The following is a 27,399-nucleotide window of genomic DNA, read 5'->3' as shown; positions in this document are numbered from 1 at the left end:
ATCTCCCCGTGACTGCCTGCAGCTGCTGCAGCCACACATCCCCCCACTCCCACCACCAGTGCCCTCCCGCCGGGCCCCAAAGGACACTTGCCGCCGACGCCAGGGAAGCTCCAGCTGGGCGGGGCGCTGCCGGTGCTTCCGACCTGGGGCTCCCACTCGCAGCTGTCCCCTGGCTCCTGCCTGATGCCGCGGTTTCTGGCGCTCTCCTGCTGGGCCCCAAAGAAGGAAGGCGGGAAAAAGGCGCGAAGAATGAAGCTCTCCTTCTTCCTGCCTTCCTTCTTTGGGGCCCAGCAGGAGAGCGCCGAAAACCGCAGCATCGAGCAGGAGCCGGGGGGACAGCTGCGAGCGGGAGCTCCAGGTCGGCACCGGCAGCGCCCCGCCCAGCTGGAGCTTCCCTAGTAGCTTCGCGGCACACCTGACCGTGTCTCGCGGCACATCGTTTGGGAAACGCTGCTCTAGATTATATCAGTTCATTTCATTAGATTGGAAAAGAAGGCATGTTGCTGTTGTGGTTGGCTCTGGCCCAGCTCCTGCCCCAAGGAATGTGGAGGTGGAGATGGGGTAATCTCCCGACGAAGGCTCCTCTGATGAAGAAAGCGTGAGTAGCAGGGAAGAGGGGAGTTTGGCAGACAGCCCAGGAGGAGATCAATCTTCCTTATCATCCCTGGATTCTGAACAAGAATGTATGACGGACCCACACATGCGTAGAGTGATGCATAGGAGAGAACAACTGAAGGATTATTACAGGAGATAAGTGAGGCCACCTGTGGTTGGGTGGGGCTGCTGTAATTAGTGCTACAGATAAAAAGAGCAGCGTGCTGATTTAGCCTTGCGGAAGTTTATCTGATTCATAGTTTCGTCAAGATTGTGGTTTTGCTGTTTCCCTGTTCAAGATTGTGTGCGGACTTTCTGGACTTTGGAATTGGACTCAATTTCCCAGTTACTGGGTGAGAAATTGGATTGCATTTAACCTGTGCCTTGTGTGTACCAGAAAATCCCTTTGACATTTAAAAAGGGAATTTTTTCTGCTTTTCTGTTGATAAAGACTTTTGGTTTTCCTTCTATCGTGTGGTGTGTGTCTTTCTGGACCAATTACCCTGTAATTACAGGCGGTTGGGACACGCCGGCAGAACAGTTGCTAGGGACCTACATTTGGTGGGTCCCCTTTTATATATATATATACTGCTCAAAAAAATAAAGGGAACACTTAAGCAATACAGTATAACTCCAAGTTAATCAAAGTTCTCTGAAATCAAACTGTCCACTTAAGAAGCAACACTGATTGACAATAAATTTCACATGTTGTCAGCTCATTCAACTTTGTATAGGACAAAGTATTCAATGAGAATATTTCATTCATTCAGATCTAGGATGTGTTCTTTGAATGTTCCCATTATTTTTTTGAGCAGTGTATATTTTGTATTTTTTCTCCACAGTTTTCATACATAGATAAATGCATATACCTTAGAATATATCAATAATATACACAATTATACATTTTTAAAATCATTCTTAAATCAATATCCTCTTTTGCATCTATTTTATATTACTGTTTATCAGTCTGTTTTTCTACATTTTTCTACACTCCCCCCCCTCTATCTCCATCTCTTCTCTCTACCTTCTTACTCCTTCTATCCCCTTCCAACTTCCTTCCACTCCTCTTCTTCATTCACCACCTCTTTCTCCTTCTTTGCCTTTCTTTGAGTGAATTTTATCCTAGTTTATCTCTCGTTTAACAGACTTATAATTTGTTCCCATACACTTTGAAACTGTCGGTGTCTCTTCTAAATTTGTTATTCTTGATCATTTCTATACATACAAGTCTTTATTTTAGGTATATGCTACTTATCTAATGCTGCCTCCTCAAAATCTAATGGTGGGTCCCTTCTTGACCATAATCACTGCCATATGGAACATACTTCCCCCACTCCCCATACCTAAAGTCAGGTTACTACATTTATACTGTATATAATTTGTATGGTGGGTTTTTTCATTTTTAATAATGACTTTATATGTTTATATGATATTTTTAATATATTTGCTGCTTTATTGATTGAATGAGAGTCTATATAACAACATGATAAATTAAAGAAAGAAATCTTTTATTCAGCCTTGTTCTGATATCCATGAGTATTTGATCACTAAAGATCAAGATCATATGCATAGACACTCCTATATCCTTTAAGAGAGGGATGGATTGTGTACTTATGTGAGAAAGAAAAATATATTTACCAAATTAATTATTACCCTTCATAAGCCCAAGGTGCATTCAATGTGATCCTTCCATAATTTTTATATCTTTCCTGTATGTAAACTTCCAAGTACAATGGATATTAGCACAGAATATAGGAAAGTAAATGAATTTCAATAATTTTCAGTTTTTAATTACGGTATTTTGGTAAGCTGCTCAAGCTGTTGGTTGCAGAAATGTGTTTAAGAGAAAGATTTATGTGGGGCATTATCTTTTTTCTATTTCATTATTACTCTATGTACAGAAAATATTTATTATCATGACTCTAGTTTGTATGAATTGATGCTATCGTTCCCAGTTATCTTAAGCTGAAAATTTCCATAACTAAAATTCCTATTTTGTTTTTGTTTGCTTTTGTAAAAAGTAAACATATCTCCTTCCCTTAGCTTGAAGAAAGGATAGAAATATTTCTATTAATTCCCCAAGGCCATGGTCAAGAATTCTATTTCTTTGTAGATGTGGTGAGGAAAATTGTTTCAGCCTAATGTTTTATGTGCATAAGCTTTTGGCTAAAAAGTGTGGATTTAAAAGCCCTCAGTAAGAAGAGATATGTTCAGTAAGAAGAGATATGTTAGAGTTTACTCTTCCCTTGAACCCTAGCCAAATAAATAACTTGGAAAGCTGTGAGAGCTTTTGGGAGCTTCATCATAAGCTTTGTTATGTAGCTTGCCTTTGTAACCTCATACAGTGACCACTAGGGATCTTTTCATGTGTAGAGATTACTAATGTCCTCATCCTTAAAGCATAATTTATAAGCAAGTGTTGCCTAAGATAAGATATGATAAGATTTGTTGGATAAGTAAGAATTTCAACATTCATATGAAATTCACATCTGAATTAGCTGCACTTTTTTTCCTTACTAGGTGAGGCAACTGTAAAGAAGAAACCAGCTCCAAAGACTCCACCCAAAGCAGGTATTAATTGCTCCGTATTAGCAAAGAGAAGACTGTGAGCCATGAGTGTTTATTGAAAATGTTTAAACCCTGTATTTTGCTGAAAGGTTTGCGTGTGGTCCTAGAGCAGTAATGTCGAACCTATGGCCTGGGTGCCACAGGTGGCACGCAGAGCCATATCTGCTGGCATACAAGCCATTGCCCTAGGTCAGCTCCAACGTGCATGTGAGTGCTGGCTAGCTGATTTTTGGTTCACACAGAGGTTCTGGGAGGGTGTTTTTTGCTTCCAGAGAGCCTCTGAGGGGATGGGGAGGGCATTTTTATAATCCCCAGGCTCCAGGGAAACCTTTGGAGCCTGAGGAGAGCGAAACACAAGCCTACTGGTCCACCAGAAGTTGGGAAATAGGCAATTTCTGGCCTCCAGAGCACTTCTGGAGGGCAGGGGAAGCTGTTTTTGTCCTCCCCAGACATTGAATTATGGGTGTGGGCACTCACACATGCACGATAGTGCACACACGTGTTATTTTGGCACCCGAGGGAAAAAAGGTTTGCCATCCCTGTCCTAGAGACTTACAGTCTGGAGAACATAAAGACAAAGGAATCAGAAAGAAAAGATTAAAAAGCAAAGTCAAGGATCATTCCTTAAGTTTAATAATACAGTGGTACCTCATGATACGAACCCCTTGCCATACGAACAATTCGAGATACGAACCCGGGGTTCGGAAATTTTTTGCCTCTTCTTCCGAACTTTTTTTATCTTACGAACGCTGAACCCGGAAGTTCGGCAAAAGTTCGGGTTTGGGTGGTCGCCGAGAAGCCCTGCCGCCCGGCTGTCACCTTTTGAAACAGCCGGGGGGCTTCTTGGCATCCTCCCGAACCCGAATGCCAAACCCGAACTTTTGATGAACTTCCGGGTTCGGCGTTCAGGAGGTCGCCAAGAAGCCCCGCCGCCCAGCTGTCGCCTTTTGAAACAGCCGGGGGGGCTTCTCGGTGTTCTCCCGAACGCCGAACCCAGAAGTTCGACAAAAGTTCGTGGTCGGCGTTCAGGTTCAGGAGGATGCCAAGAAGCCCTGCCACCCAACTGTTAGCCTTTTAAAAGAGCCGTGGAGTTGTTGGGCCGGTCGGGAGGCTGGAAAGGAGGTGGGGAATCCCAATAGGGAATTCCATGGGCGAAGCTTTGACGTCACAAAGACTTTCATTGTCAAATTAGTCACTCATCTAGTCCAATATGACCAACACACACAATTGAAAAAGGAAAAGATTTGTTGCCCTAAAATCTGAATCAGTTTCCTCTTTTTATCAGCTCTTCCTCCTCAGATTGTTCAGTTCCCAGAAGACCAGAAAGTAAGATCTGGCGAATCAGTAGAACTATTATGTAAAGTATCAGGAACCCTGCCTTTAACGTGTACTTGGATGAAATTTCGGAAGCAGGTAATAGAATTTTTGCTGCTACTCTTTTAATCATTAATTAAATGATAGAAAAGATGTATGGAATTTTTGATCAAGATTGTGGTATGTAAATAAACAAAAGCTTGTATGTAAACAAATAAACATTGGGAAGGGCAAAATGATTTAAAATTCTGGTAATAACTCTGTAGCCCAGTGTTTGTTAACCATGGCAACTTGAAGATATATAGACCGCAACTTCCAGAATTCCTCAGCCACCCGAATGCATTTGTGGTAAAGGAAGTCTTTATGATATATGTTTAATTAATTAATTAATTAATTAATATCTCTGGTTTTGGGGTGACAGAAATAAACAAATTAACAGGGCTAAATATGTTGCTGTCCTTTTTTAAAAAATATTTTTTTAAGGAAAGTAGGTACAACAAAACCATTGTCAAGGATTGAAATTTGAATAGAAAGATTCAATTTTTTTTGCACTACTCCAAGATGCAGGTTGAATTTAAAAACCTCTACAACTGTAATGTTAAATTTCTTGAACTAAAATGTCCCAATCCTGATTTTAATCCCCTCATTATTTAAATAATATTAATTGAATTATAAATAACAGTTAATTATATCTCTATAATATTATTTAAAATGCAATGTATAGTTGCACTAATAGTATTATATACTATTAGAGATAAAGATGTAATATTAACCCAAATATATATGAAGCTATGCACCCTCTCTAAACTTCTGATATTTCTCACAGAGCACAGTTTATATTACTTTGTCTGAACTTAGCCTGCTATGGAAACAGTGGAAGACAGCTATATTCTTATTTATACTGATGTAAAGTGGTCAACATCTGTTGGATAATATTGAACTTCAAATATTTAGTGACTCTGGTTCCAGCCATCATTTCCTGATGTTTCACCAGCAATTCTGGCTGACATCTTCAGAGATTCAGGCCATAGAAACTGAGCAAAACTTCCCATTTTTATAATCATTTTTATAGCCAGTGACTTCTGATTGGTCTTTAGCCAAGATGATTTCTAATTAGTGCAGGTAAAGGCTTATCTCTGATTGGTTCTCGGCTTGATCAGTATTATTTTGGTGAACTAAAAAAAAAAAAATCCAGGAAAGCCCAGGATGGCAGAGACCCCACTCACACATCCAACCTCTACCTTTAGCTCTTGGCAGTTGTATATCAATTCCACAAAACAGTTTCTGTACTTGATTGAATTAATACAAGAGGCACAACAGATTTAAAAAATCATCAGTATTGGAAAATGTGCTACAGCATAATGATCATGACATTCAATTCAGGGACACACAAGTGCACACAACTATTAAATGCTTTAGCACCGAACAGCTGTTGACAAACTTGGTGTTTGTCAAAGGCTTGAATGTTTTTATCAATATCATCATACCATACCATTATCACTAATAATTTCATTGATAAAAATATCCCTAAATACAAGAATTATATTACCGTAATTCACAGTTTTAAATGAAACACTGTCTAACAGATGTATTCAGTTGGTTACATGAAACATCTGGAACACTTCCTGAATACTAATAAAAGAAATAAAGAAAAGTCAAAAGAATGCTTTTTGAAAATTGAAAATATTACTGTCTTCTATGAGGATAATGAATTTACTATTTATCCTGTAAGATCACCAAAAGAGGATTTACAATGATGTAAAAAAAAAAAGTTCCAAAAGTTATGGAAAGAAAACCCAAACCAAATAGCATTTACTTTAAAAAAAAAAAATCTTTATTACTTTAATACTTTTAATGAAATTGTACGGATGAACCGGAAAAGCTATTCTCTAAGAGGAAATTAATGGAATGACCTTAAAATCATTGACCCAAGTATCACATCAAGGATAAACTGCTTTTCTTTGTATGTGTTGTGAGTGCTCCTCATCCACCTTTGGTAATGATAGTTTCTGAGGAGGATGAAGCCGGCCCAACTTGGTACCTTGGGCCAGTGGTGTTGCCAGCAGATGCAGAGAGTGAGAGTGAGGGAGAAGTAGACCTGGATGAACCTGAAGGACCACCAGAGGTGGTAGATATACCAATGACAGTAGAGTCTGACTTAGAGAAGGAAGAAGATCAGGAGCCTTTGCTAGATGCCCGTTTTAGAAGAGTAAGAAAAAAGGAAGTAGTCTGTAGTTTGTAACTAGGGAATTGTTGACCACTGTAGTGTGGGTAATTTGGGGTGGAGTTTTAACGTTTTGCAATGGAGTCCAATGATGTTTGAGGTCTCAGCCAGGTTACGCGAGCCAACTGTTATTTTCCTGCTAAAATCCTTGAGTAAAAGTGCCCTGTCTGCAGAGATGCTGTGAAGCTGTGAAAGTAAGTCTGTGAAACTGGAGACTCCTTATCTCATGAAGGACTTTGATCTCTGGCAGCAGCCTAGCCGTGAGTAGTTTTAATTACTCTCGCTGCCAAGATGAACTCACAGGCATGAATTTGGCTTGTATAAAATAAGTCTTTCTATATAAAAAGAGTGCTTTGACATCAGCACGTCGATTCCTCCTTTGTTCTCAAGCTGCGTAGGCCCGGGATAGAACAGTATGAATCCAATTTATACATATGGTACTAATTTATCACTGATGCTTCTCCATCTGAAGTAATGGAATCCAGTGTAAGATTCAGGAAGACCAACAGTGAAGTAAATGCTATTTGAGTGTAAACTGCCAATTATGCCTCTTCCCAATACAATAGAGTTTCTTAGTCTCTAGTGTGACTTCAGGAACTTAGTGGAAAGAAACCTGTGTGCATATGTGATTTAAAATTGCCTTTCTGGCATTTAATACTAGGTATTAATTAATACATTATTTATACTTACAGCAACTCTAGCTTTTGCTGGGTATAATTAATTAGTTTAAAAATGTGATACTGAAGCAAATCCAAATGGTAGAATTACTATCAAAAGAAAGCAATATTTGTTTGATTGTCTACAAGAAAATTTATGATTGGGACTATTAACTTTTATTTATAGATATGGCTTACTTTGACAGCAAAAAAAAGTTCCCTATATCATAACTTTAATTTTTTTAAATATATTTTTATTAAAAGTGTTTTATTAATATAAAATGCAAATAGAAATAAAGACAATAGAAAAAAGGGAAAGGAAAGGGGAGAAAGGATATAAAGTGAGGGGAAATAGGAAAAGATATAAAAGAAGCAAGCAGTAACTTCAGACATTTTTGTGCAGTAAGATACATAATAAAGTTACAGTTTCAACTGTTTAGTTATACCAAATAATAACTACTTGTCATTTTTATATTAGTAATTCACTATATTTGTTAAAGCCCCAAATCAAAATTTTGTTTTCTCTCTTTCCCATCTAAAGTGCAATTTTAAATTTTTATTGTATTGGGTGAGATTGTTCACAATTTTTTCATTCTAAGTATTCTTAGATAAGATTGGGTTGAAAGTCTACCAGGGTGATAGGAATGTCTTCTCTAAGGCTTTTCTTGACTAAAAATGAGACTAATATCATATGAGATTATATACAGAGGTGATTGCAAGAAAAGACAGAATGTTATAATCAGCCAAACACACTTCTTTATCATTTCTTATTAATATACAGTATGTAGTCTATGAAATCCTACTTTACTATATACTTTAGAATATCTATATTAATCTACCTGTTTAATTTGGCAGCTCCAAGAAAATGAACATATTAAAATTGAGAATGCTGAGAATAGCAGTAAGCTAACCATCTCCTCCACAAAGCAGGAACATTGTGGATGTTATACTTTAGTAGTGGAAAACAAGCTGGGAAGTAAGCAAGCCCAAGTTAACCTTACAGTTGTAGGTAAGTACAAACAATGATGGTTTTATTTTTGTTTTTCATGTTTCTGGAATCAGGTTGTATTTTCATTTGGAGTATCTGAGCTAATTATCTAATTATGGATAATTAGATATTATAAAATAAATTAACTTTAAAAACAATGCTAATTCAAAGGAAAATTATTAATATACAACAAATAAGAAGGATGCTTTCAGTAAGAAGTCAGAGTACTGTCTTCTATTGACTATATGCAGATTGAGAATATAGAATTAAATTGTTCTGGTATTAACTAGGTTTAACTTCTGTAAGATTGTTAAGCTCTTTGGTTCCAACATGCTTTTAGTGTGAATGATGAACCTAGGCTGCTATTATCATTTTTTAGTACTGATCCAATCCTCAGAAACACCCATGCTTTTCAGCAGCAGTAGGTTTGAACTTTCATTTTCAACTTTCTTCTGTGTTTAACAGTAGCTTCTATTCTGGGCAGTCTTCCCTCAATTCACTTTGAATAGCTTCCTCCTGTATTGAATAAACATGAATGAGATCACCTTCAGCGAAGTATTCCTGATTCAAGGAGGTAGCTCAAGAACAGAAATGAACAACTTGTAGATTCAGGAGGACCACAACCTCATAGTCTTTTGCTTCTTGGGGTTATGAAAAATACTTTGCAGTATTTTGTTATGAAAAGCAAATTAAAGTGCAAGTTTAATCAGAATGGAAACCTGAAGCCCGAACCTTCACAGTGCAAAATCACCTCATCTATTTTGTACATCTCCCCCCACTCCAAAAAATGTCATGCCTTGTCCTAGCTCACCTATATGTTACTCAACTTCCCTTAATATTTTCATTTGTCTCTCAAGCGCACCAGAGAAAGATTTAACTTAGTATAACCTGTATTTGGCTCTCCCACAATGATAAATATAATGTGAGCAGCTCATGCCATGGCAGACAACAGGATTAATGGAAGCCTGTTTGTTTCTGCACTTCTTTGTCTTGATTGACAGAACTATCCCTGGATTAAGATCTTGTTCATAGTTAGAATGGTGAGCAAAGCTGTTGGCTGAGAATGCCTAGACAGGAACGGGAAATCACGCTTCTCATTTTGCACAGGATACACAAGAAGGTATGAAATGTTGAGGGACCCCTTTCATAAGGATGCCAAGATATTTAAGCCATTGAGGGCAGAAGGTTAGCAAGAAGCCCAGCAACAGATAGCACTGATTACTTTTCTTAGCAACAATACCCTATTATATCTGTATCTCTTTAATAAGAATGTGTAAATTTGTATCTATTATTTCCAATAGCCATCTACTGTAATTTTAAGCATGGCTATAATTTATGTTAGAATATCATTTCTTAGGTCAGGTTGTTGCAGGCCGGTTTTTTATTATTGTACTGGGAAATTAGTGTGAGCTGTCAAAATAGTTAAATTTCATGAATCAGTATAAGCAATAAAATGCCTGTTTATAATAACCATTGGTGTGAGTTATGATCAAATGTGAAATTGAAAGCAGTGTGTGCTAATGGCAGCTATACTAGGCTAGATGATTTGATTGATTGACTATTGGAAAGATTTCTTTTTTCCTACAGTTGAGCATATTTCAGGCTATTTCAGATCCAAAAAGCTTTTTAGATGAAAAAATCAGCAAGTAGTAGAATAGAATAGAATAGAATAGAATAGAATTTTTATTGGCCAAGTGTGATTGGACACACAAGGAATTTGTCTTGGTGCATATGCTCTCAACGTACATAAAATAAAATATACATTTGTCAAGAATCATGTGGTACAACACTTAATGATTGTCATAGGGGTCAAATAAGTAATGAAGAAGCAGTATTAATAAAAATCTTAGGATATACGCAACAAGTTACAGTCATACAGTCAACATGGGAGGAAATGGGTGATAGGAATGATGAGAAAAACCAGTAGAATAGAAGTGCAGATTTAGTAGAAAGTCTGACAGTGTTGAGGGAATTATTTGCTTAGTAGAGTGATGGCGTTCGGGAAAAAACTGTTCTTGTGTCTAGTTGTCTTGGTGTGCAGTGCTCTGTAGCGACGTTTTGAGGGTAGGAGTTGAAACAATTTGTGTCCAGGATGTGAGAGGTCAGTAAATATTTTACCCGCCCTCTTTTTGACTCGTGCAGTATACAGGTCCTCAATGGAAGGCAGATTGGCAGCAATTGTTTTTTCTGCAATTCTGATTATCCTCCGAAGTCTGTGTCGGTCCTGTTGGGTTACAGCACTAAACCAGACAGTTATAGAGGTGCAGATGACAGACTCAATGATTCCTCTGTAGAACTGAATCAGCAGCTCCTTGGGCAGTTTGAGCTTCCTGAGCTGGCGCAGAAAGAACATTCTTTGTTGTGCTTTTTTGACGATGTTTTTGATGTTAGGTGACCATTTTAGGTCTTGAGATATGATAGAACCTAGAAATTTGAAGGTCTCTACTGTTGATACTGTGTTGTCTAGTATTGTGAGAGGTGGAAGGGTGGAAGGGTTTCTCTTAAAGTCTACCACCATTTCTACGGTTTTGAGTGTGTTCAGTTCTAGATTGTTCTGGTCACACCACAAGGATAGTTGTTCAACTTCCCGTCTGTATGCAGATTCATCATTGGCTCGAATGAGTCCGATCACTGTTGTAGGGTTGGGATATTTCAGGTTACATATGAAGGAACTATAGGGGCAGAGAAACAAAATATAAAATATTGAGTAATTTGGATTGTTTAAGGGAAAATCCAAATGTTTGTCCAATAGATTTGAAAATCAACACCTTTTACTCAAGTTGAAACATTGTTTCCCTAAAAAAATATTAATCTTAAATTCATAAAGTTTGGTCCCGCTTATCTGATAGCATAAAGACATGAGTAGATTTGCAAAATATTGAATGTATGACCTGGTAACCTCAAAGGAGTTAATAAAGATTTTAGAAACCTTCCTTTCCAAAATTTATTAATTTAGTTGCCACTGTCTATTTCATGGTTCTGATACTAACATTATTTGCAAAAACAATGCAATTTCGTTTTATATTGAGGTTTGATGGTATTGTTTTTAAAGTTACCCAGTATGTAACTCATCTTCTTTTTCTCTCTTACGAGCCTTGATAAAAGTTTCCCAACTTTGCAGATGAAATTAGAAGCAATTTATAATTTAGTGTTTAAAATTTTCTAAATATTATCAAAGCAAGTTATACAGCAATGTATGAAGATGAAAAGGTACTTTCCAAAATTTTCACAAATGCATAAGAAATCATTGGGATTCAATATTATAATTCAACAATTCTTCATTTTAGCAATAAGATTTAATTACAAAAAGTGTTGTAAAATAATATAATCAAATATACCACATTAGATAATTTGTCTAATAATTTGTTCTATTCTGGGCAGTCTTCCCTCAATTCACTTTGAATAGCTTCCTCCTGTACTGAGTAAACATGAATGAGATCACCTTCAGCGAAGTATTCCTGGTTCAAGGAGGTAGCTCAAGAACAGAAATGAACAACTTGTAGATTTAGGAGCACCACAACCTCATAACCTTTTGCTTCTTGGGGTTCTTTCTCATCATGACTATGATCAAAACTTTGCAGTATTTTGTTATGAAAGGCAAATTAAAGTGCAAGTTTAATCAGAATATACCATATTAGATAATTTGTCTATTCAACTGACACCTTTTAGGAGCAAAGAAGCTCTCATAGAGAATCAAAGTTCACTGTAGCTCCAGTGCTGAAAAAGATACAGTTTTATGGAACTTGCTCACTATATGAAGATTATTTTAGCAAACTTGCCCATCTAAATCCAAATTTTTGCTTAAAATAGAATTCATTAGCATCTATATAGAATAATGCTTTTAAATTACAGTTCTTTCCTCCCTTGGAAATATAAGCTACATAATGTTTTTTTTCCAATGAAAGCAGAGAGGTTTACAGTGACCCCAAGCCCTGAGAGCAGTAACTTAGAGTTCAGTTATGGCCTTTTATGGTTTCATTTTTCTCCCACAAATGAATCTCAAGTGCAGCCTTTGCCAGCAATGTCGGCATGGAAATCATCCAGCCAGCTTTAGCAGTATATTAAATACCTTCTCTGGCTAAACAGAGGAGCCCATGGAAAAGAATTAATTGTTGCTTCATGCCTGCTCTCTATCTGGCTGGCAAGTTTCTTAATAGCTAATAATAGTGTGGAATGGTAATACGATCCCTCAAATTAAAAAAGGAGCCAAGGTATCTAAAGAGAAAGTTTAGAAAAAAGTTTAGAACTAAGACACCTTAAACAAGATCTAAGTATTGCCCACAAGATCATATGCTGCAACGTCCTGCCTGTCAGCAACTACTTCAGCTTCAACCACAACAACACAAGAGCACACAACAGATTTAAACTTAATATTAACCGCTCCAAACTTGACTGTAAAAAATATGACTTCAGTAACCGAGTTGTCGAAGCGTGGAACTCATTACCAGACTCCATAGTGTCATCCCCAAACCCCCAACACTTTACCCTTAGATTATCTACGGTTGACCTATCCAGATTCCTAAGAGGTCAGTAAAGGGCGAGTACAAGTTCACTCGAGTGCCTTGCGTCCCCTGTCCTATTGCTCTCCTATATCTCCTATACCTTTCTTCTATTCCTATATCTCTTCTTCTATTTTTTTCATTGATATATTTTATCCCTATATCTTCTCTTCTCTTCTTTCTTAGATATATTTTACTATGAGTATCTCCTCTATAACCTTAATCATGTATTTTACTATGTGTATATAGATATATACCCACTAAAACCCTCATTGCGTATTGGACAAAATAAATAAATAAAATAAATAAATAAATAAACTTTATTGAGAAGATGCTGCTTCCATCCTGAATGGAGAACTCACAGTCTGTGAGTAACTGTTGGAACTGTGAAGCTAGAATTTTGCAATGAATGCTAATGCCTCTGATTTTGAGAATGGGCACAAGGAAGAACCCACATCCCATATTATTACCATGTTTCCCTGAAAATAAGATACCGTCTGAAATAAGCGCTTGGCCTTATTGCCATACACTCAAAAGCCTGATTGGGCTTATAAGAGGATGTTTTATTTGGGGGGAAATGGGGTATTGTCTGCCCAGAGCTATTTGATTTTTATTTTATTTATGTCTGCCTTTACACCAGCAATTGGTGTTCAAGATTTTGACAGAAAGTAAGATCGATTTTTTAAAAAGCCCTTACTGTTTCAAGGATAATGAAACATTATTGAAAACACAATTACAACACCAACAGTACCCACCCAGCAAGTCATCTTAAATAACAGAGACTTGCCTTAATAACAATGTATTTCAAACTGATTGAAAAGTAAAAGAAAGGAGACTTGTGTGAGTATCCTTAACAAAATATTTCAAAATCTAAAAGCAGTCACCCTCGCACATTTTAATTAATACAAAAGGGACTCTCTCAAAGATCTTAGCCGCCCCTGCAAAAGCCAGATGAGCAGCATATCCATTTATTTGAACCAGTTTAATAAAGTTAAATATACCAGTTTTGCAATAACAGTCATGTGCCACAGCATATTGTAATATCAACACCTGATATTGAAGAGGAAGCTTTGAAGCTTATTTTTCTCCCTGGTGTGATTCAAGATTTCAGTGGTAAGATGCATACATAATTGCCCTCCTGCATGTTTGTTAGGCCATACCACACCCTTTATGACTACAGGAATGAACCAAATAAACACGACTAGCTTTAAAATTGCTGGATAAGCTCAATTGTTGGTTCCTTCTGTTTCATTCTCTGGCTGTATCTCAGAGACCAACACAGGAAATTAACTATGGCAGATTGTGAAAGCATGGGAATACTTATTTAGAAAAATGAAATGCAAGAAGCATAGGATTGGCATGATGTGAGCACCTAAGTGTGAAGTTCTGTGTGAGTGTTTGCTTAACCTTTCCAGGCTGTGGTGTATGTTTTAAATTGTTGAAATTACTGGCAATCATTTAAATATTTCCAGTGCTAGTGGACTAGCATCTTTGTCTGGGTGCAGACTTCATTTGTGCACCCTGGGTGCACCCTGCTTCTATAATGGGACATTGTGTTCCCATGGGCATAAATGTGGGCTATAAATAGAAATAAATGCATAAGTGGTAATAAAAATACACCAGGTGTAATTACATAGAATGAGGGACGGCATAGCAAAGCTAGCTCCTGTACTTCCTTCCAAGGAAATGAATCAGTTAAAAGTTTGGAAGGCTGTAGAATTCCTGTAGACATCCTCCTGGAAGCAACCAAGTCTAGTAAATATTGACCATTCATAGGATAGACAGAATAAGGACCCTTAGAAGGAACGGCTTAGACCTACCTATTTCAGTTATGTCCACGTATTTTCTTTTAATTTTGTCCTTACTTGATCATGAGAAAAAAATTAAAGCACTTAATTGGTGACCTTGTTGCAGGGAACCGTAACAGTTACATTGTACCCTTGACTTCTGCTGCCAAATTCTGAGAATAATTATGTGTAGGTATACATGGCTCCATATATAGATTTTCAGCATGCACAGAAATATTTGTGCCCATTTTTAGAAACACGCTTGCACATGTATAACAAGTACAGATAGTCTTCGACTTACAACAGGTCATTCAGTAACCATTTGAAGCACTGAAAAAAAGTGAATTCTCCGTACTGAAGGAGCGGGTCCAGCAGTCACATGGGTTGCTCATGTCCAATCCGGTGGAACTGAGCCTAGTATTAAAAAAGCTTGCCGGATCCGCCCCTTCCCCAGAATTCGCTCAGTTCGCATATCCTGCGGTTGTATTGTGATAGCTCGTTCAACATTCTAACACCTTCCCTTCGATCCTTTTCTTCAAAAGTAGTAAGATTTGTTTTATCATTATTATTTACTTGCACCAATAGCGCCAGCCGTTTGCGGCTCGGCTTTTTTCCTTTGGAGAAGTTGCGGTTTCGTTTCCCCCCGGCGGTTTTGCCGGTTACGATTCCTGCGGCCGCTTGTGGATTCTTCTAATCCTTTGGCCTGGAGGTCCTGGTGCAAGTATTAATCTATTGAATTATTGATTATTTATTGTATACAATATATTTAAGGGCTTAAGAAATACCTCCTGCGGAGTGAGACGCCTTCTAGTCTCCTGGACTTAGTCGATCGCTTCCCCTTTAAGAAATTTACGGGGCGATTTTTTCGGCGCGAAGGCCTTCGCGCCCTTTTTAAATCTAGGCCTCTCGTGTTGGCCTCCTGCCAGCCGCGTAGGCCTCAGTCCACCGCGTGGATCCCGGAGCGGGCCTTGGGGGTCCCAGGCTAAATTCTCCACCGGCTAAGCCTCCAACCAGAGTGCCTTGGTTTACTTAATTATAAAGTTTAGGGAGGCTGGCCCCGCTGGATTTGGGGGCACGAACTCTGGGTTTGCCCAGATTGTCCTCAAGTTTCAGCAGCTTCGAGGCCTCGAAGCAGGATCCATTCCTCTTGGGAAGTCCTTGAAATTCTTCTCCTTATTATTCAGTTATTGGCTCAGCCTTGTCTTCTGTTAATTGTCAGACTATGGCTACTTTTCCCAAGAGAGGCACAACTAAAGGTCCCAGAGAGGCCAGGCCTACAGGCGATGAGATTACTAGTATCCCCCAGGCCTCTTCCTCCTCTTCTCCAGGGGCCCGCCCCTCGACCAAGGTCACCAGGGCCGAGAAGAGAAGGGACCTAGCCCTACAAAAAATCCATGACAAATCAGCAAAACGTTTGAAAGTGCAGGCCCAAGTAATCAGTAGTCAAGACCCACCAGAGGCTTCTAGTCTTCCTCCTTCTGGGGTCCCTGTGTTATCTCTGGATGAGCCAAACCTAGACAGACCCCAACCTAACCTATGGGGCATAGGTCCAGAGGAACCAGATATTATTGAAGATTCCCCCCAGCCAGGATCCTCCCAGGCCTTTAGGGATTCTTCTGCCATTTCTGCTGATATTTCCAGCTTACCTCCTGAGTTCCAGTCTATTTTTGCTGTGTTGTCCAAAGCCATTGATGCCAAACTCTCCACCATCAATGAGCTTCCCTTACCTCTTCCTCCTTCTCGCTCCTCCCGCCCCTTGGGTTCTCCCCCAGCGGTCAGAGCTCCTATGCAGGATGATTCAGATTCCTCCCAGGATGAATATGAGGATATAGAGGATGATGAGGATGCTTTTCAAGGCTTATCAGATGATGAGGAATCCCAAATAAAGGTTCCTCCTCCAATTACTATTTTTCCTTCTCAATTATTCAAATCTCTCCTCCTCAAAGCTAGAATTTCTACGGGATTAGCGGCCCAGGAGAAACAAGCCTCCACTTCCACTGATCCCCCGGAGGAGAATTTACCTTACTTCACAGAGGAACAGGAGGATAACGAGGTAATTCCTATGCCTAAGTTGTTTAAAGATGCTTTACTCAAACAGTGGGAATTTCCAGCCTCTGGCCTTAATCCCTCCACCAAGGACAGAAAGTTGTACAAACTTTCCTCTTCCTATGAAGAGCTTCTATCCTTTCCCAAACCGGATGAACCTGTCAAGATTCTTCACTCGGCAGCGGCTGTGCCAGGCGAGGCGGAGGAAGTCCTCCGCCCAGAGGACAAGCGCATTGAGCAAATGCTCAAAAGAGGATTCACCGCTGATTCCTGGGCCACTAAAAGCTCTGCAGCGGCTTCCTTTTTCTCCAGAGCCATGCTGCTGTGGCTTCGCCAACTTCAACAGCATATTCCTCCCGATGACTTGAGAGGTCAACAAGACTTCAACAAGGTCTTTGCAGCTGCCCAGTACGTGGCTGATGCCACCTTGCAATCTACTAGATTTTCTGCTAAGTCTATTGCAGCTTCTACTACGGCAAGAAGACTCCTATGGATTCGCCCTTGGCAAGCGGGAGTTCGCCAAAAGTGGCAGTTATCCCAGGGTCCCTTAAAGCGCGACCTTCTCTTCGGTGATCTTCTGGATCCACTCCTCACGGAAACCACGGACAAGAAGAAAGTTTTGGGTCCAACCACAAAAAAGGCTACCAAAACGCAGTCCTTTCGTCGCCCAGGGCGCCAGCAAGATCAAGCGGCTTCCTACCAGAGATCTCCAGGTCAGTATTCCCCCCGCTTTCGTTCCCAAGGTAGGAACTCCAGGGGTAGAGGGTTTCGCTTCCAAAGGGGAGCTTCCTCTAACAGGGCTTCAAAAAAACCTAGATGGTAATCTTACCTCTATTCCCATAGGGGGTCGCCTAGCTCATTTCGCCTCTAATTGGCGTCTCACCTCCAAGGACCCTTGGGTCATTGACACTGTTCAAACAGGCCTTCTTTTAGAATTTATTTCTCCTCCCCCTAAACGTTTTATTTCCTGCCCTTCTCCCAGGTCATCCTCAGATTGTAACCGTATGGAGGAGGCCATTTCTCATCTATTGTCCATCAGAGCCATTCAACCGGTCCCTTCCGGTCAGAAGGGCCTAGGTTTTTACTCCATCCTATTTATGGTTCCAAAGTCCTCCGGAGGTTGGAGAGCTATTTTGGATTTAAAGAGACTAAATCTATTCATCAAATATAGGAAGTTTAAGATGCACTCCTTGTCTTCTATTTTGGCCGCCATTCACTCGGGAGATTTCATGGTCTCCTTAGACCTCACTGAGGCCTACCTTCACATTCCTATAGCCAAATGCCACAGAAAATTTTTACGTTTTTCCTTTCAAGGCAGGCATTTCCAGTATAGGGCGATGCCATTTGGCCTTTCCTCGGCCCCTCGGGTCTTTACAAAGCTCTTGGGGTCCCTGGCGGCCTATATCCGGGCGTTTCCCATCCACATTTTATGTTATCTTGATGATATTTTGATTCATGGGAACTCCCTAGAGAAAGTGAAAACAGACCTTTCTGTCACCATGTCAGTCCTTCAGGACCATGGATTTTCCATCAACTTTGATAAAAGCCACCTCCAACCTTCCACATCCATTTCTCACCTGGGATCCATTATTGATTCAGAATCCTCCCAGGTTTTTCTCTCTCCCGAGAGAAAACTCAGTATAGTGGAGTTAATTTCTAACATTTTATCTAATTCTTCAGTTTCCATAGTCACTCTATCTTCCCTTTTGGGGAAGATGGTGTCATGCATAGGCATCATTCCCTGGGCTCGCCTTCATGCTAGGGAACTCCAGTGGCTCCTGTTACCTTTTCAGAGATCAGGGCACAGCAACTCAAATCGACGCATTGTCATCCCACTGAGTGTTCGCAGATCCTTCAAGTGGTGGAAGTCTCCGGCCATGGACAGAGGATCCCCGTTCAGGTGCCCGGGTCAATTTGTCATCACCACAGATGCCAGTCTATCGGGATGGGGCGCCCACGCCCAGGGGATGATAGCCCAGGGCACGTGGTCCCCAGAGGAAGCTTCCAGGCCAATCAATTGGCTAGAGTTAAGAGCCGTTTCCCTGGCTCTGAAGCATTTCTCTCCTCGCATTCCCAACCGGCACGTTCTCATTCTCACCGACAATATTGCCACGAAAAGCCATATTTGCAGACAGGGGGGCACGAGATCCAAGGCTCTCATGAGGGAGGCCCTCAAGTTGGGCCTTTGGGCGGAAAAACACCTCCAGTCGCTCCTAGCCGATCACATCTCGGGGAGTCTCAACGTCCAGGCGGATTGGCTATCCCGGGCAACGATAGACCCAGGAGAGTGGAACCTCCATCAAGACCTGTTCCATCAAATCACCCTCAGATTCGGCCTACCAATCCTGGATCTCTTCGCGACCAATGCGAACGCCCAACTCCCTCGCTTCTATTCCAGATTTCCATCCCCGGGAGCGGAAGCAATCAATGCCCTCCGGAGTCCATGGCCTCCAGGCCTACTCTACGCATTTCCTCCAATTCCAATCCTCCCGGACGTGATTCACAAGGTCCTCACCGAGAGGGCCCGAGTAATCCTAATCGCCCCTCACTGGCCCCGCCGGCCCTGGTTCGCGGATCTCCAACAGCTGTCCGTCCAGGACCCTTGGCGACTCCCCGTTTCGGGGGATATGCTGCGGCAGGGGGCCTCTTTCCATCCAGACCCGGAGTGGTTCCACCTCACCGCCTGGCTGTTATCAGGAGAGATTTAGAACTGCGTGGTCATGACCCCGATTCAGTGGAGGTCATTTTAAAGGCCAGAAGGGGTTCGACCAATCGAATCTACGACCACACGTGGTCCAAGTTTCACCAGTGGTGTCTACAGGAAGGTCTCTCCCCTCTGTGCATCCCCATACACAGAATAATTTCCTTCCTTATGCAAGGCTTCCATAAAGGACTTTCCACCAGCACCCTCCGGCGTCATCTGGCAGCCATTTCATCTGTCCTAGGGGGTCCCCGCAGACAGCCTCTCCGATCCTTCCCTGAAGTTCAGGAATTCCTCAAGGGCATAGCCAACCTCAGACCTTCCAAGGTCCACAGGTACCCATCCTGGGATTTGCCACGGGTTCTCCATTCCCTCACGCAGGCACCATACGAACCCCTAAAATCGGCGTCCCTCAGGTACCTATCCTTTAAGGTAGCATTCCTGGTGGCTATTACCTCTGCCCGACGCATTTCGGAGCTGGCTGCCCTCTCAATCAGGCAGGACCTTTGTCAATTCCATCAGGACAAGGTAGTCTTGCGACTGGACCCCACCTTCTTACCCAAGGTCAGTTCCATGTTCCACAGATCTCAGGATATTGTCCTACCTTCCTTCTGCCTCCAACGAGACCATCCCTTGGCAATTAGATGGCACACCCTGGATCTCACCAGAGCGCTGAGAATCTATATCCAACGCACAGGACCCTTTCGGAGGTCAGAAGCACTTTTTGTAGCCTATCATCCCAGAGTCATGGGGGCCAAAGTGTCTTCAACAGTAATAGGCCGTTGGATCAGAGGGACTATATCTAAGGCCTATGAGTCGGCCTCCCTCTCAGTTCCAAGGAACATAACAGCGCATTCCACCAGGAGCGCAGCCACCTCGGCCGCTTGGGCGACTCAAGCCCCGTTGGAGGAGGTCTGCAAAGCAGCCACTTGGGCCTCGCCAAATTCCTTCATCAGGCACTACAAGATTGATTCTTACGCTTCAGCGGACGCTGCCTTCGGCAGAAGGGTACTCCAATCCGTTATCTCACACGATAGCAAGCTAATCCCACCCTAGGGACCATCTATTGGGTATGTCCCATGTGACTGCTGGACCCGCTCCTTCAGTACGGAGAATAGGCGTTGATTGCTTACCTGAACGCCTCTTCTCGTACGGTGAGCGGGTACAGCAGTCACTTCCCGCCCTTGTATGTGTCTTCTTTACCTTTCTATATCTTTCTTCCTCTAACAATGAGAGTTGAACACTACAGAGCTTCACAACTGAGCCTAGTCTATGGATTCGCGAATTCTGGGGAAGGGGCGGATCCGGCAAGCTTTTTTAATACTAGGCTCAGTTCCACCGGATTGGACATGAGCAACCCATGTGACTGCTGTACCCGCTCACCGTACGAGAAGAGGCGTTCAGGTAAGCAATCAACGCCTATTTTAACCATTTTCATGCTTATGACTGTTGTAGCATCTGCATGGTCATGTGATCTAAATTCAAAAGCTTGGCAATTGTCTCATAATTATAATGGTTGCACTGTTCGGGTCACGCGATAACTTTTTCTAACTTCCTGACAAGCAACATCAATAGGGAACTATGTTGACGCAGCCTAAGACAGCACTTGCTTTTTTGGCCACCTGATTCATATTTAAGTGGTGGTCTACCAAGACTCCTAAATCTCTCTCACTACTGTTGAGCCAGGTACTGCCTGTTCCGTACCTGTCCATTTGGTTTTTCCTAGCTAATGCAGAACCACTGAATTGTATCTTGTTGGATAGGGCCCAGTGCTCAAGTATGACAAGAGTCTTCTGAATGTTGAATCTTGAGTGTTAGCAGTTCTCCCCCAGCTGGTATCATTTGCAAATTTGATGATCATCCCTTTGCTTCTCTTATCTAGGTCCAGGGTGGGCAACAGGCAGGACGGGTGGGCAGCAGGCAGGACGGGGGTGGGATGCAGTTCCATTGGTGGAAATGAAGATGTGTGCGCAGCTCCAGCTGATCGGTGGCAGTCACTTCCTGGATTACTGGTCTGGGCTAGGCTCTCCTTTCTTTTCCCTACTGCTGCTGCATCTGTGCTCCTTGCTTTTTTCCTCTTTCCTCCTTCCTGGCCTCAGATGAGCTTCCCTCTCCTGCCTGGCTCCCCTCCAGCCACACGTGACCACCCCCCACCTGAGGTGCAAGAAGATCATTCAAGCCACTCCCACCTGGTCACATGGCCAGCAAACCACCCCTACCCAGTCACATGACCATTAAGCCACACCCACAGTGTGGCAGTAAAATTTTTGGCTGCCCATTACTGTCTAGGTCATTTATGAGGATATTGAAAAATGTTTGGCTTAAGATGGAACCTTGAGGTTCTCCACTGCATGCTTCCCTCCTTGTAGATGTAATTCCTTTTTTTAAATAGAAGATTTTATTTATACACATATATACAAAAGACAAAAGTCATTTTAAAACATTGGACATTTGTGTAGTAAATCTGTTTTCCATTTCTTATTGTGCTCACAACCTATTACATAGCTATTTTTAACGTATTGTTATTAAGTTTTTATACATTGGTCTTACTTCCGTATCTATTTTTTCTTAACCCTTTATCACCAAGAAATATCTTTTATTTTCCTCTTTTTAAAATGACATTTTCCTTTTTTCCAACCAACAATAGAACTTGCTCCAACAGTCATAATATTCCTTGTTTTTTAATTCCAATATTAGTTTATCCATTTCCATGCACATTATTATTTTCTCTATTACTTCTTCCTCTGTCAGTACGTTTTCATTTTTCCAATATTGTTGGATGTGGATGTAATTCTATTGACAGCCAGATGCTGAATACATTTGGTCAGCCAACTGCAAAACCATCAGATTGTTTTATTGTCTATCCCACATTGTTCTATCTCATCAAGAAAAAGGCTGTGGTTTACTTTACCAAATGCCTTACTGAAGTCTATATAACCAGCATTTCCTTGATCCACTAATTTAGTCACTTTATCAAATGCTTTTTCTATGCCTTAATAATGCTGATAAATTAAATACAAATTTGTGGAGAGAGAAATTTACTCTGCATTTTTCTTTTCCAAATGCTTTCTAATATTGCTGATATTGCACAAAAGATGAAAAGTAATAAAATATTGACATTTGAAGATTAAACACTAAAGAACTTCTTCAATAAAAACCCCCAACATTACTTGTGAATGCTACTAATGCAACTAATTCATTCCTGCCAAGAAGGAAACAAAACATCTGTGTATTTAAAAAACAAAGGAGAGACCCAGTAATGGGTTTTCACTAACACTACACTATGAATATGACACAATTGTATCAAACATCATAAATCTATTTATTTGCAATATTTCCAGATGTAATTATTTCTTTTATACATTAAGAAAACTTTAATATTTATACATAATAACATACAGAGTCCATTCATAAATATCACTTCTTATATGTATCCAATCTTTTTCTTCCTTACTGAATAAACATGAACAAATCCACTAATTTGATATCAGTTAATAGCATTTGCCATAAAGCTGCAGCCAAATATAGATGCTTGAAAAGAGATTCCATTGAAATTAGTGGTATTTAAAGTCCATTCATTAAACATAGAGTTTTGCAGTGGTTCTAGTTGATGATTCAGGAAATACAGCATCTTGCTACCCAGAGTAGCCAACCAGTTCTGCTGGGAAGCACATCAAGAAGGCAAAAACTTGTCTTTGTTTCTCTCAACATGTATTTTCAAGGTCTGATACTTTTCAATCTGAAGACTGCCTTTGGTGGTAGCCATTGTTAGGGTTCTCCTTGCTTACCCTACCCTATGGCATCTAGACTGTATTGATTTTGTCCAACTTTCCCAGTATGGGCCATAGTTTATAGTCTGTTGTTATAATATGTAGCATAAGGAACAGTGAGCCCTGACCCAGAAATTATAGCTTATATTATTACAATTGGTGATAGGTTCTTCAAAGGGCAATCAACTTATATAACAAAAATATTAGCTTAGTAAATATGTTTATTATTATTATTATTTATTATATTTGTATACCGCCCCTCTCCGAAGACTCAGAGCGGATTGTTTAGGATTGTACTCTTTTGTAAAATAGCTTTTATGGATGTGTGAAAGCATTTTATTGAATTCTTTGAAAAGCACCCCAATTCCTCAGGACTGAAACAGTTTGCTCTTTTGCTGTTAGTGTATCTATACAAGTAACAGGAAATTTACCGGTATGCTTCTTTTAAATTGATTTAGTGTTTACAGTTATATATTGTGCTGGGTTCCAAACATTAATCTTCACTCTTGGAAATTGAATTTTTATTTTAAATTATGTCTAGCTTTTATTGAAAAACATTTTTAAAAAGAATATATTTTAAGATCAGAAAGCAACTACGATAACATCTGGCCCTTAAATAGTCTATACCAGTGATGGCAAACCTTTTTTTCCTCGGGTGCCGAAAGAGCATACACAATAGCATGCACACATGCCCACACCCATAATTCAATGCCTGGGGAGAGCAAAAACAACTCTCTCCCCTGGAAGCCCTCTGGATGCCAGAAATGGCCTGTTTCTCAACTTCTGATGTTTTGCCTTCTCCAGGCTCCAAAGGCTTTCCTGGAGGGTAAAAACGCCCTTCCCTATCCCCCGGGATGCTCTCTGGAAGCCAAAAACACCCTCCCAGAGCCTCTGTGCAAGCCAAAAATCGGCTGGTTGGCACACAGATGCATGTTGAAGCTGTGCTAGGGCAACGGCTTGCATGCCAGCAAATATGGCTCCATGTGGCACCTGTGCCATAGGTTCGCCATCACTGGTCTATACAGAAAATTCTTATCCCTAAAATACTTGCAATTTGTAAGAGAGAAGTGGGAAAGAAATACAATTAATACATTCAGTACAAAATGTTATCAGTCATTTGTGGATACTGCATCTAACACTTAACCTAAAACCATTTTTAAATTTGTACTCTAGAGGGGGAAAATGGCTGTTCACAGGAATTTAAAGAGTCTATGAAAACATTAATAAATTCTAAGTATTTGAAAGGCCTGCTATAGAACCGAATCATTAATTTTCAATACACTGAATTGGTTTTACTAGTATTAATTACATTAATATCTGTTTGGCCATCAGAGAAAGAAGGAAACATTCTTTTATCTCTGGACAAGAAAATGCTTACTTTCATTTTAGGGTATGGTACTGTGTCAGGGAACCATGATTGTGTGATTTAGTAAACGTATGTTAATGTGCCATAGATTATTTTTTGCATGCAAATATCAGGCATTGCACAGCCACACAAACCTTAATATGCTGATTTGTATCATTTGCTCAGTGTCTTGGCCAAAAATGATCCCTTGATCCTTGCATGTAGCTTAAATCACTACAACGGATAATAATTGAATGACCAAAGACTCTCCTGCTGACAAATCATTTCTGTTTCTTACTGTCTCCTAAATAAGGATGATAAATGAAAAGTAAGGCATTGTTGAGTATCAAATAACATTGTTGAATCCATGATTTAAGTAAGTCATGAGTGCAGGATTACAGAAACCCTCTAGGACTCTTCAAATCTAACAAGAGGTTTGTGTCCAACACTGTGTATGTAAAGTCTTAAAGTGTGACTTGTCTTGAGAAAAACAAAACTTTCCAAATTTACTTCAAGCTGTCATTCCTTTGTATGACAAATAAGAAAGTTGGTTTGCTGATGTAATGCTCACTTTTGGTTATCATATTCATCTTTTCATTTTGTATTTTATGGCTCTATTTTAATTCCATTCTGTTCATATTCCTTTCATTCCCCCCCCCTTTTTATTACTGTAAGCCATCTAGAATAGCCCCAGAGCAAGATAGGCGGCAAATAGATGTTAATAATAATAATAATAATAATAATAATAATAATAATAATAACAACAACAACAACAACAACAACAACAAAAACAACATGCTATTGTTGTTGTTATTTCATAAAACATGAAACTCAAGTCAATTGAACATTTCAAAATGTATCACAAATATCATTGACTGGCTGTGATGGTTCATACAGGTTGCTGCCAGCATCCTTGGTGTCGACTGAGTATCTTCTTAAAATGTATGTTCTGAATAGTGCAGGTTTTTGCAGTTCTGCTGGTGGTGTTACAGGGAGCTGCAATTTCTTGATGAACTTTGTAAAATTCTTGGACATGGTGCCAAGTGCCCCGATGACAATGGGTATCATCTCACATATTTCATCCATAATCACTCATGCCCTCATCACCTCGAGGTTCGACTACTGTAATGCTCTCTACATGGGGCTACCTTTGAAAAGTGTTCGGAAACTTCAGATCGTGCAGAATGCAGCTGCGAGAGCAGTCATGGGCCTACCTAGGTATGCCCATGTTTCACCAACACTCCGCAGTCTGCATTGGTTGCCGATCAACTTCCGGTCACAATTCAAAGTGTTGGTTATGACCTTTAAAGCCCTTCATGGCACTGGACCAGAATATCTCCGAGACCGCCTGCTGCCGCACGAATCCCAGCGACCGATTAGGTCCCACAGAGTGGGCCTTCTCCGGGTCCCGTCAACTAAACAATGTCAGTTGGTGGGCCCCAGGGGAAGAGCCTTCTCTGTGGCGGCCCCGACCCTCTGGAACCAACTCCCCCCGGAGATTAGAACTGCCCCTACTCTTCCTGCCTTTCGTAAGCTCCTTAAGACCCACCTGTGTCGTCAGGCATGGGGGAACTGAGACATCTCCCCCAGGCATATACAATTTATGAATGGTATGTGTGTATGTATGTGTGTTTAGAAAATGGGGCTTTTAAAATGTTTTTAGTAGAAATTTAGATTTGTTATAAATTGTTTTTCACTTTGTTGTGAGCCGCCCCGAGTCTGCGGAGAGGGGCGGCATACAAATCTAAATAAATAAATAAATAAATAAATAAATAAGATGGCCAGGTCGTGATATTTCATAACTGCACAGTGGTGGTGGTGGTGGTGATGATAATGATGGTGATGATGATGATTAACTACAACACATTGCATATACATTTCCCTATCTACAGATAAGCCTGATCCTCCAGCAGGAACTCCCTGTGCCTCTGACATTCGGAGTTCTTCCCTTACCCTTTCATGGTACGGCTCCTCATACGATGGTGGAAGTGCGGTGCAATCCTACAGCGTGGAAATATGGGACACAGTAGACAAGAAATGGACAGATCTCACCACTTGCCGCAGCACTTCATACAGCGTCCAAAATCTTCTAGCTGACCGGGAATACAAATTCAGGGTACGAGCTGCTAATGTGTATGGGATCAGTGAGCCAAGTCAAGAATCTGAGCTAGTAAAAGTAGGAAAGAAAGAAGAAGGTAAGTCTACCACAAGGGATTATGCTTTGAAATATTTCTATATCATAGGAATGCCAGTTGCTATATATGCACCCAATCCCTTTATAAAAATGAGGAAGTGAGGGTGGGTTATGTGAACACGCACGAAAGCCCTCTGGAAGAGCATCCCCCATATGTCTCCCACCCTACAATTAATTTGTAATTCTTTTGAAAATCTGACTTTGTTCCCGGCTTGGGGTTAGAGTGGTTATTGACCCTCTGTTGTTTTTGGCTTTTTTGATGAGGTAGGTTTCCCCCTCCAAAGTATGAAGTTTTTTCCCTTTGTTTTATTGTTTCTTGCTTTTGAGATGTAAGCTACCCAGAGTCATTTGGCTGTCATGTAGCTTCTAAATCCAATAAAATTATAAAATGGAGGTTTTGTCTATTTGTATCTCAATAGGATCTAGTTAGTTGAAAGATCCAAACTTTTTGGTTTGATAATGAATACTGGTACTTGGAAATGAGTGTTATTGTCTTGGGAAATATGTTTGCTTTATTCTTATGAATTATAGTTGAATCTTTGTTGCTATCTTTCTACTTTAAATTCAGCAAAGTAAAAGAGCTTTTGCTGTTAGAATTTGCAAAAATTCAGTTCATCACCTTCTTCCTGGTAATTCATCATTTAAACATTAGTTTGGTTATGAGTTATTAGATAGCTTGGTGTAAGTAAAACATACTTAAGTAGTGTTCTGTC

General features: G+C 40.4%; 1 protein-coding gene across 2 annotated transcripts in view; it reads left to right on the top strand.

Moving 5' to 3' along the window:
* Positions 1-27,399, top strand: part of MYLK (myosin light chain kinase) — a 225,589-nt gene that overhangs the window by 159,899 nt on the left and 38,291 nt on the right. For both annotated transcript variants that reach the window (XM_070730366.1, XM_070730359.1), the window contains exons 19-22: positions 3,115-3,165; positions 4,448-4,575; positions 8,212-8,365; positions 26,385-26,687. In XM_070730366.1, coding sequence (XP_070586467.1) covers positions 3,115-3,165; positions 4,448-4,575; positions 8,212-8,365; positions 26,385-26,687 — 636 coding nt within the window. The remainder of the gene's footprint in view (positions 1-3,114; positions 3,166-4,447; positions 4,576-8,211; positions 8,366-26,384; positions 26,688-27,399) is intronic.

Source organism: Erythrolamprus reginae, chromosome 1, assembly GCF_031021105.1.
Source record: "Erythrolamprus reginae isolate rEryReg1 chromosome 1, rEryReg1.hap1, whole genome shotgun sequence".
Classification (NCBI taxonomy): Eukaryota; Metazoa; Chordata; class Lepidosauria; order Squamata; family Dipsadidae; genus Erythrolamprus; species Erythrolamprus reginae.
Note: the sequence above shows the minus strand (reverse complement) of the source record. Positions and strands in the feature narration are given on the sequence as shown.